Consider the following 12168-nt stretch of genomic DNA (forward strand, 5'->3'; position numbering starts at 1 on the left):
ACATTCGGTATATATACCGCTCTTCGTTTCATTCTCAACCTTGTCCATTTCTAATTTTCAGGTATGTTCTTTCTTTTTTTTTCTGAATAAATTTTCAGGTATGTTCTCTTTCCTCTAATTCCTCAAACACTCTCTCCTCCCCTCCCCCTCTCTATAACTCTATGTGTGTGTGATTTTACCTGTTTCATAATCTGATGCAATCCTGTCTAGATGTGCATTTTCTGCGCGTGTACGTGTGTATATAGTTACTTATTGCAGTGTTTTACCAGTTTCATGCTATGTATCTTTTTTATATTTTTATCAAATAGTTATGAGTCAAGATTTATATGTATTTTACTGTTTTATGAATGCGATTTGTGTTTGTGAGTTTATTATGTGTGTGGAGTTGAGGATTTGTGTGCAGTTTTCATCATCATTTTGTTGTATGTATATTTCGTGCTATATATATATATAGGGTAGCACTCCATAACATACCCTCTTATATGGAGTTAGGTAGCACACCATTATAAATATATACATAATATATATTCTATTATATTTTTTATGAAATATAATTGCAAATTTTGATTATTAAACCGAAAACGAAGTTATACAATTTTTTTATTACAAAGATCATCTAAAATTATGCAATATCTCAACATGATTCTATAACCGAATAATAATCATCCAGAATTATTCTGTTGTAGAATCAGTTTCGAAAATATACTTTTTTAATCAAATTTTAAGTGTTAAATTACTTAAAATAGATTTATTTTATAGTATTTTATATTAGAATCACGTTTTATATGTATTCAATAACAGAATTTATTATAAAATTGATGATTTATAGTGGCGCACTATGTAACTCCATATAAGAAGTCTCTCTTTGGAATGTTGGCCATATATATATTTGTATCAAACAGTTGTTCGCCTAATTTTTTTTTTGTATTTTGATGCTTTTCTGAATGCGATTTATGTTATGTATAGCTACGTGTGTTTTAATTATGGACTATTGTGTGTGTTCATGTGTGAGCTTGAGGATTTGTGTGTTTTTTATAATCATGTGGTTGTATATTATGTATTGATGAAAATATATTGGTATCGATGCAAGTACTTGTTCACCAAAGATCATGAGGGTATTTTTTCGATTTTGTTTTGTGATATCATTATGTAATATACATACATAAACATTGTGTACATATATCCGCTTCTGCTTCTGTAAAGCATTAAAGTAATGACTATTATAATTGGTAATCTTACACGTCTTTTCAACTATACGTAGTGTCTACAACAAATCTAAACTCGTGGTTGTTATTTTTTTCATTTCTAGATTTATGATTATATGTATATACATTTTGTATTCGTAGGCCTATTATCTAGATTGAAGCTTGAGGTTGTATTCATTTGTAACTTTTATATTAATTTCTTATGCGTTCCAGTTGGTAATTATCTTTTTTGTTTTTATGTAGATGGTCATGTCAAACGCACTAAGATCAACTCACCTGATCTCTCGTTTCTTCCAAACATGTATGCCACTTATTTGGTTCAGCAAAAATAATGAATTTGTATTTATGTTGTGACATTAATTCAATTGAACAAGTTGCGCAAACATCCAGCGGATATGAAGAACCTGATAAACGTATGTAAAATTAATCTCAATTTTTGAAAATGATCTTTTATAACCAGGTCTGATCCTGAACTTTTCGGGGCCTAGACTAAAAAATAAATTGGAGCCCTCTTAATTTTTTCTGAAAATATTTAAAATCATCAAATATTTACTTACAGATATTATAAAAACTAAAAACAATTTATAAGTCATGATTTAATACATAATCTGACAATTCATAGAAAATGAGTTCTACAAGTGTTTCAAGAAACAAAATCATTGATGATAACATCAGAGTCAATATTTTCTAAAAGTCCTTTTCGATTGATAAAATTGTAAGTCTGTTCAACCGTTCCCGTGATATCGAGAATCTCAAGTAGGTTTTTATCAACTTTAATTTTGAAACTTTTTTTTTTTACCGATGCAACGGTAACTGAAACTTTGGACCCCTTCTAATTTTTTTATTAATCAATTTTACTATTTTCTATCTTGACAAAAAGATATATCATAATTTACTGGTCCTATGAGTATACAAAACATGCACTAACAGGTACTTCAACGAAGTGTCGGATGATGGTTGCAAAGACCTTGCTGCTTTCATCGTTGACAACTTCGAAGTTGGAAAAAGTTATCCGGTTACAGAGGTGGAAGAGCTCTGATTAAAAAGGGGAAGGGGTGTTACAATCTGAACCCTATCTCAATGGATTAACTACCACCAACCTTGACGATCGTCCTAGTAGAAATTTGATATTGAGAAATCATCCACCAATTAACTATCATGGTGACATTATAGTCCGTCTTCCTCCGCCTCAAATTCTTCAGAGTTGATTGAAATAGATTTTTGTTGTTTTTTGACAAATTAAACTATCAACTATTATCTTTTATTGCAGAAATAGATTAATTTCTGTACCAAATCACTTTTAAATTAGAAATTATATCTCATATATATTATGAGAGTCTGATGTGTAAAACTTGTCATTCACTAACTTAATCTCCCCTGAACTGGCATGGTGCGTAAATCTTGTGTGCCATTAAACTAATCTCCATACTTATTTTATTTTTGTTTCTTTGTTCTTATTTATATGGAACCTCACTTTTCCTACTTTTAAAAATTCATTTAGTTAACAATTTCTCTTATTTTTTAACTACTGTTGTTAATTTTTTAATCTCACTCGTATTTTTTTAATATCCATTCAATATCTACTCTCTCACTTTGTTTCTCATCAATTTTTTCTTAAAACTTATATTTTATATTTATTTTGTTACAAAAATTTAACAAATTTGAAATATTTTATTTTACTTATTTTACGTTAAATTGATATGTAAAAAGTAACTTAAATTTATAAAATTAAAAATCTAGTGCAGTATGAATTGTACTTATATTTAAAAATAATTTTAAACTTTCATATTAAATAATATTAGAATACTCTTTATGTTAAACATGATTCAGAAAAAAGTATACAAAAAAGTTTGCACATGTATATATATCTCATCTCTCAATAATAATTTGAGTCTTGACACCCTCGAAAAGTTTACGATTCTTGCACGCATAAACTTATTCAAACTTCCAAAAGAAAGTATTATGTCTCCCGCTAATCTGCCGTCTATGAAGATAATAGCAGGCCTGATGTCTCCTGTTAATCTGCCGTCTATGAAGATAGGAGCAGGGCCGACTCAAGTAAAACGGAGATCCTGTACTAAAAAAATTAAAATAATAATCTGTCCATGTGTCAAGATATCTCTTCCTATTTTCTCAACAAAAATAATTGAAGAAAAATCAAAATTATTGACAACAAAGTATTAATAATCAAATATAATTGTCATAGACGACACAAATATCCAAATAAATATTTTAAGTCATACATTTAAAGATTATTTTTCAAATCAACTATTCATTATAAAGTTCACAAATTTAAATTTCAATTAATGTCTAATCTAAAATCAATTTTTTTCTTTAACTATTTATATTATGAACCTGGAAAAAAAATAACATTCTTGACGGCAAAAAAAGTAGAAAATTTATTTAGAAATTAAATATTTAAGTTTATTAATCTAATAAAATATTAAATAAATTTTACTAGTAAGAGAAAGAAATTACATGAGTAATGTGATTGTAACAGTTGGACATTGAATATCAACGAGATGGACTTTTTTTTATATTATGAGAAATCTTGGCCTTATTTGAATGTTAGAGTTTTGGGACAAAAATAGAGGTTTAGGGTGGTTTAGAGATTTGACCACTAGAATCCGATAATATAAGTGTTTGGTAGTTAGCGGATTGAAATATAGGTTTGGACTCAAAAAGCTAATTTTGAAACCGCTAGTCAAAACATATAATTCAATCTGCTAACCGCTAACGGCTAATTCCCAAACATGACCCTTTATATACTGAAATTTTTTAAAATTGAAGGCTCTCACAAAATTTGGAGCCTATGCTATTAGGCTGTTTGCACGCCCCAATAGCCGGGTCTAGATGTAGGTTGGTTCGGACCAAGCCCAGATGAGTACAAGTCATTCTACTTTGCAACTGACTAATTTATCAGCTAGTAGCTTTATGTGTGGTATTATAATGTAGCACTTTATAGTGGTCAGATTGAAGTTTATATCAAACTTTTCTTATTAAGAGGTCTATAGGAATCAGTTTCTGTCCAGCACTTGCTTTTGCTTCTAATAAAATTTTAAAAGGGAGTATTGTTGTTCATTGAATTTTTGGTGGTTAGATCGAATTTTATATCTACAATTTCTTCATATGAAGTCTTGAACTTAATAGATAATTTGTTGGAAAGGAGATCAAGGAAGTATAGGGATATTAGTTCTGAGACTTGATCTACTATACCACCAGCAACTTGAGTTCCCACCAGCTGGAACAAGGGAATCAAGATTTAAAATTTCTAAGAACTTTGTGAATAAAATCTAAACAAAGAACGAAGTTTTGAATAGCTGGTTCGCAATAGGTTATCCTGGCAGAATATATCCAATTATGAATTGCGCAAGTATGTACTAATATCCAGGTTGCTGCAAAGTTGTCAGAACTTCTGTTATGCATACCGAAACAATTTGATAATAAGTGTTTGCAATCGTGTTTGTGTCAAGAATGAAGAAGAAACTCATGTCAGGAATAGTTCAGTGGTGTTACCTGGTTGGTAGTTGCTTGAATAACTCCGGCTGGAAGGGTGACAATCCAATCTAAGAATAACGCCAAAAGCATTCCCCACCATGGCATCTGCTCATCCTTTTTCCAGACAAACGATATCAGTCCCTCATGAAGTGCTCTGTGTCAACACATATAAAAACATCAGTTACTTTATGCTTCTTCATGCATATTGATCACCATTTAATTTTTCTCTGTTCTTTCATTCACATACTAAAAACTTTCCCTAGACTAAAAGAACAGAGTACAGATTCAGCTCAGACTAAACTTCATTCCTCTTAAATGCTCCAAGACAGCATGTATATTCCGTTGTTATCATTAAGATTCATCTTAGTGCAAAAATCAGAAAGAAGCATAAACTTGACTTCAGCAAAAACACGGGTCTCAGATTTTGCACAGCAAAAAGCATTATGAACTAATGCTTCATACGACTTTTCTGGATATATGAATCTATGAAAATCCTCTATCCAGGTGAATTCATCTTCCACTCTGCAGCTTCTCATTATTCTGTAATTAGATTATTATGCTTTACTCTCGAGGGAATGCACTGCACTTACAGAATCAGCCCACGACAACTTTCTTTCAATTGGTTAAGTATCAGTACTAACAGTTCCCTGAAGTTTGAAACTGAGCTAAATGGAAAACATAAAGAATCTGTGCTTGCTTGCTAATATGATTGAAGAACTATTTGGTGTATCAGGGCATTGTTTCGATACAAAATCTTAAGATATGTGCCATTCCAGAAGGAATCAGAAACAACATCTTTGTAACAATATCTGCTTGATACTTGACAGAGAGCATTAGCTTTCTGGCCAAAGAAATTTTAAGTCTGACATCCACTCGATTCAGCAAAAGATTATCTTGCATTAGATTATCTCAGTTCCAAGATTCGAACGTTATCTAGGACTTAAAAAATTACACTTTATCGTAGAACAAATTACCAGACCCATTGATACAAATCACAAGTTTGAAGTTTGCATGAACAATGAATTGGTTTGTATTTGAAAGGGCACTTACAGATATTACAGAAACGTAATAGTGTGTTAGAATACAATATGATCCTGGTAAGCCCTTTTCACAACACCTTGAGATTTTACGAGAAATGGTCACTTAACACACAATTTTTTCTTTTGCTAAATCACTTAACAAAGTGATAATGGCATGCTCCTTCGTATTAAAAGCTATCCTGGCATGCTCCTAGAAAATACTTGGACTGCTGAAGAGCCAATTTCTGTGCTCTCGCATCTAAGGACAGAGTTGGAACACAAAATTAGAAAAGCATAATTCTTGTAATTCGGCATTTAACTGATTTTCTTACACAAATTAGAAAAATCCACACAAGAAAAAGATACCTTGGGAGCACACGGGAGACTCGGTTCCACCTTGTAGCAGTTGTCTCTGGCTTCGAGAAATTGAAGAAAGGACTCGTACTGCGATCCAGCCTTACAAAATCGACTTCCCCCCAGCCACATAATTTACAACCATATAAACAAAATTGCATATTGAGATCCCCTGTCACAGTTCTACTCAATCTATCTTACTTACAAGCTACAGGTAGTTTCTGTGATCAAGACAAGTCATGTCATTGAGCACAAATCATTTATAGCCACCATACCAAACGCAATTTTAGAGAAAATGATAAGAAAAAGGAACTGAGAAGACAAGGGCGGTTTGGGGATGGGATTAGTCTTTTTGAGGAGGAGGAGCATGCTCTCAGTCACCACACACTCGAGAAGGGTTTCTCCGACCATCATGTGCTTTACCAGTAATAACAATCGCGAAGGGGTGAACAAATTTTTTTTTTTGACAATGCAGGCTTATATGCCTTACAAATTAGAATCTGTCCTAATACTTATCGGATGAGCCAGAGTCGAACCCGGGTCTCCCGGGACAACAGAGGATAAACCCACCATACAAGATTTGTGAAACGTATAATCCTAAATTATGAAAAAAAAAAAAACCATTAAATCAACCCCAGCAACCATAAAAGGCCAGATAAAGTTGAAAAACTTTAAGCAAAATCAGCTCAATTGAATCAGACCTAACATCATATACTACAGCACTCCCTGAATGGCTGAATCTATCCACATTCATATATAAACATATATAAACACAAAACAAGACCATTAAAATGATTCCAGCATGCATAATGTAGGGATCTAAACACAAAATCAAGCATGATCAATCATGTCGTTTAGCTTAATTATCACTCATTACTGAAACTAGGTGTTTCTGATAATTATCATAAAATACGAATTCATCATAGAACCAGAACACTAAAGAAAACAAATTTTAAAAAAGAGAATCAAACAAAAAATTAAAAAAACCTACACATATGTTCAATTATATGATGTAATATATCCTTCCAACTGCAAATCTCACACAACTATACTTGTTGAAGGCTTTCATCACTCGAAACCTATAATCTCCAAATACGAATTTCAAAACACTTGATCATCTGACTCATCAGATGATTGTAGAGAGTTGATCTTGACAGACTTAATCTCCACCGACTTCATAGTCCGACACCCAGGGTTAGAGGTAACGACTTCTGCTTTAAAGATTTCAACTGCACTGTTATCATGTAACAACGAGGCTTCGAATACGATATTATACTTATAATAACAAGACCGCCTTTCTGCCTGGAGCACCTTGACATTCTCATAATTGGTACCCTGCATGATATACAAAACGCGTATATTATCAATTTCAAATTACACGTAAAAAATTGTATAAACTTGATTGCCATCGTATCCTGCATGATACTCTCTCTGTCCCATAATAACAATCAGCTTTGACTTTTTACACGTAATGCGACTTTTATAATGGAACAAAGGGAATATCATAAATTATTTTTTTAAAATACGTGTAAAAAGTCAAAAAAGCGGCATAGTGTTAACCTGGTTGACGTTGTAGTGGTAAATGGCCAACTGAGCGAGAATAACAAGACTATTCAATTCATCAGTAGGTAGAGTTTTGTTAGGAGGGTCGTAAAGATCAAACCAAGCTTCACCATAATACAACTGCACTCGAGGAGCTTTATGGTTGCGACCAATTCGTTCACTCCGTTTCGTCCTCACCATTATCGATCGAAACCCTAGCCCTAATTAGTATTTCTTTCTCGCGAATATATACTGTCGGGGCGCACCTGTGATTGGGCTCAGGTGGGCTAAGACTTTACAAAAGTTTACTTATCTTGAGCCCGGTGTGAAATTCTTAAAAGCCCGAACTTTATTACTCCCTCCGTCCCTTTTTATCTGTCCATTTTGGAAAAAAAAACACATACCAAGGAATAATTGATTGTATGAACTTTTTCATTAAATACCTCTAATTAATATCTTGAAAATGGTGGAATACCCCTACTTTATGTCTTGAAAACATGAATTCAACCAAGTTTTAAATAAGTCAAGCCTTGAAAATTGAAATTATGGAGATATATTTGCAAAACTATCATTAAATTAGTTTTGAAAGTATAAATGGACAGATAAATAGGGACAAATTCTTACTTCCAAAGTGGACAGATAAATAGGAACGGAGGGAGTAATTAATTAGAGACTGACTGTTAACTTCAGTAATTGTATACTCCCTCGTCCCTCTAGAAAGTATACGTTTGGAATGGACACGGAGACTAAAAAAAGTGTATAAAATAATATAAAATAATGAGAAAGAAAAAGAAAAGTAGGTAAAGTGGTGGACCCATGCATATTTAATTGATAGATTTGGAAAAGTAGATGGAAGTAGTGGGTGTGTGTAGGGATGGCAACGGGTTGGATCGGTTCGGATATTTGAGATATCCAAATCCAAATCCAAATTATTTTTAAAATCCAAATCCAAATCCAAATCCAATCGGGTTTCAAATATCAAATCCAAATCCAAATCCACGGGTTTCGGATCGGGTTCGGGTTTGTTCGGGTTTATCCAAAACCTGAATTCCGAAATTTATATAGTATTGTAAAAATATTATTTTTGATTTTTTCGTCCTTTATTTCATTATATTTAAAACTAAACTACTTTAATAATAAAGTATTACACATTAATAAAATCTTGAACCGTATTTAATAATTTATAAACACAAATCTTCACTATATGGAGTATGAAATTTTAAAGTAACTCATTAGTTAAACAAAAAAAGTCACTATAACCCAAAAATATACACATTCACACTCTACCTATATATATATATAAACAAAATTTAGTAGATTTAAAATTGAAAAAAAGTATATTAGTATACATATACATATACACACATACATACATACATACATACATACATACATATATATTGGATATTTTTCGGGTTTCGGGTTTGGATCGGGTTTGGATCGGATTCGGATTTCGGGTCGGGTTTCGATACGGAATACCTAGTATCCAAATCCAAATCCAAACTCGTTCGGGTCTAAAAATCAAATCCAAATCCAAATCCAAATCCAAAATATCGGGTTCGGTAAGATCCATTCGGGTCGAAACGGTCGGGTATCCATTTGGATCGGTTTTTTCTGCCATCCCTAGGTGGGTGGGATTTTTATATTATAAACGTTTACTATTTTGGGAAAGTTTTGAAATGTATAGAATTGAATGGGATATCCCGAAAAAGAAAGTGTATAGAAATTAGAGGGACGGAGGGAGTATTATTTTATTTCTATACATATAATTTTGTTTTTAAATATAATTTTGTTTAATTTTGATCAAATGGATGGGTCTTATATAATCACGTTTTTTATATTAGCTAAGAACCTTATTAGTTACATATAACTAATCATTCTTTATTATATAATATATAATTTTATGAAAAAAGCGAAGCTAATTGATAATTTATTATTATTGAATAGTATTTGAGTATAGAAAAGTGTTAATTAATAGAGATAAAGATGAATTAAATAATTATTTTTGAGATTAATTATATTATATATCAAAATATTGTATTGGTTAAGTGATCTTAATAAACTTGTATCAGGTTAATATCTTGATTAAAATTTAATTAAAAGAAAATTAAAAAAAATATTATTAGTTTAATATTTAGGCATTTTGGAGGAAACTCATGTATTATAATAAATAATAAATATATTAAGTTTTTTGAAATTAATTTAAATTAAAATTGGTTACACTTGTAAACCCTAATATATACTCCCTCCATTACTTATTATAAGGCACCAACATTTTTTGCACACAATTGTAGGTGCTTTGGCCACTTACATAAAATTATATTTTTTTTAAAACTTTTTTCCTGAATTAAAATATACATATATTTTAATTCGAAAAAAAATTAAAAAAATTAATTTTAATTTTTTTTGACAATGCAGGCTTATACGCCTTACAAATTAGTATTTGTTCTAACGATTCTCGGGGTGAGCCAGAGTCGAACCCGGTGTCCCGGGACAACAGAGGATAAACCCAATTTTAATTAGGTGATCAAAGCACCTAGAATTGTGTGCAAAAATTCATTCGTCTTGTAACAAAGACCAGAGAGGGTAGTTTGTTGATACGAAAAGCAGGCTCCCTAGATTTTTGTTCAAGTGCATGAACTCGTCACCAGCGAATATATTCTGGATTTTGCTTGCGAAGCAATTCGATCGATCATTGTTATCAAACACGAAAAGAAATCAATCAGTTAAGGTCTGATAATGGATCAAGATGGGCCGTGGAGTTGCAACTTGGAAATATACCCCGATTTTCGAGAGGAAAAAGTCAGTGAAGAATATACTCTCTGCACCGTACGTTTCTTTCATCGTTTTTTTTTATCTATTTTAATTTATTCAAGTCAAACCCTAATTATTTATTTATCTGTGTTCATTTGTTCATTATATTTGATCACTCTTCGTATGATTGTATCTGTATATACGATGGAGTGGAACAAGGAACATGTTTTTTAGACATTGTTTTAGCCCGATCTGATTCCGTCACTGATCAAGATAAATGAGAAGAGCGAATCAACAGCCTGTAATGCATTCCATGTTTGGCTAATTTATGCTTTATACGCTTTGCTAAGCTCTTACAAAGAAGAAAATGTACCCATGTATAACTCGAGTATCGATTTTTCTAGCATGTGTATAACTCTGAGTATTGATTTTTCTAGTATGTGCTAATGGACACATACTAAACAGTTTAACTTATTTTGATTGGATTCTACTTATTAATAATAGTAGCCTCTCTGCATATACAAAAACTATACAAATTAGAATGAGCTAAATACATAGAATTTAGTGTTTAGTATACACTCATGGCACACAGTAGGCCAACGGTTTTCTTAGACATTGTTTTAGTCCCGACCTGATTCCGTCAGTAATAGTGAGAAGAGCCTATATCCCATTTTAGTTAGTGTAATATGAATCAACAGCCTGTTTGGCTAATATATGATTTATACCCTTTGCTAAGCTCTTACAAAAAAGAAACTCTAATCGCGTATGGTTTTTCTAACATGTACCCACTAGCCATGAACACATGCTAAGCCGTTAGCTCCTGGTGGACCTCTACATATAAAAAACTCTATCAATCAAAAGGAGTTAAAATACATAGAATTTAGTACTTAACACGTGCTCACAGACGCACACTAGACAAATCGTTCGTATATAAATTTTATATCTTGATACTACAGGAATCTGGAGCCGGATCCAAACTGCCCCTTTACCTCTCTCAGTTGGCTCTTGAAGACTATGACAAGAGACGGGTTCGTCACTAAATCTTTTCTTTTATTTAAAATTTCATGATTCCGATGTACAATAATAACTCTTACACTATGTTGTCTCTCTCAGAATGATATCATCCGCGGAGATACCATGAAACAGGTTTGAGTTTTTTAAATCTTTGATCAGTACACAATTCTTTTAATTTTAGAACCCCTGATTGCAATCTAATCGTTTTACATGCACTCGTGCAGAATGAAAAGTACGACATTCTGTCAGTGAATGTTCTGAAGACAATGAAATCGGTTGAGGCAGAGGGTACAACTTACTTGATCAACTTTGAGGCCTCCTTGCAAGACTATAAGAACAAGAATCCTCGAACCTTCCAAACAAAAATTCTTATGTCTCCCGTTAATCTGCCATCTATGAAGGTAGATGTTAGGTTCGTTCGGACCAAGCCCAGATGACTAGATGAGTACAAGTCATTCTACTCTGCAACTGACTAATTTATGAGCTAGTAGTTTTATGTGTGGTACTATAATGTAGCACTTTATAGTTGGTCAGATTGAAGTTTATATCAAACTTTTCTTCGTAAGAAGGCTATGGGAATTAGTTTCTGACTTTCTGTCCAGCATAAAAAATTAGAAAATACACTTGCTTTTGCTTCTATGATTATAAGAGAGAGTATTGTTGTTCATTGAATTCTTGGTGGTTGGATCGAATTTTATATCAACAGTTTCTTCATATGAAGTCTTGACCTTTAGTAGATAATTTTTTGGAGATGGAAATCAGGGAAGTATATGCAGCGTGGT

The 12168-nt window shown here is 32.2% G+C and overlaps 1 protein-coding gene and 1 long non-coding RNA gene across 2 annotated transcripts; one reads left to right on the forward strand and one right to left on the reverse strand.

Annotated features, from left to right (window-relative positions):
• Positions 1-3063: 3063 nt before the first annotated feature.
• LOC108202270 (uncharacterized) lies at positions 3064-7916 on the reverse strand. The gene is made up of 5 exons (XR_010287489.1): positions 7637-7916; positions 6089-7411; positions 5754-5981; positions 4722-4857; positions 3064-3277 (listed from the first exon to the last, which is right to left on the reverse strand). It is a non-coding gene; the product is annotated as an uncharacterized LOC108202270 (long non-coding RNA).
• A 2191-nt stretch (positions 7917-10107) lies between these two features.
• LOC108202310 (uncharacterized) lies at positions 10108-12104 on the forward strand. Its single transcript, XM_017370700.2, has 4 exons — positions 10108-10447; positions 11329-11400; positions 11486-11518; positions 11611-12104. Exons 1-4 carry the CDS (start codon positions 10358-10360, stop codon positions 11821-11823), a joined length of 408 nt encoding a protein of 135 aa, XP_017226189.1. The 5' UTR covers positions 10108-10357; the 3' UTR covers positions 11824-12104.
• The last annotated feature ends 64 nt before the right edge of the window (positions 12105-12168 follow it).

The sequence above is a fragment of the Daucus carota genome, chromosome 9, assembly GCF_001625215.2.
Source record: "Daucus carota subsp. sativus chromosome 9, DH1 v3.0, whole genome shotgun sequence".
Taxonomy (NCBI): Eukaryota; Viridiplantae; Streptophyta; class Magnoliopsida; order Apiales; family Apiaceae; genus Daucus; species Daucus carota.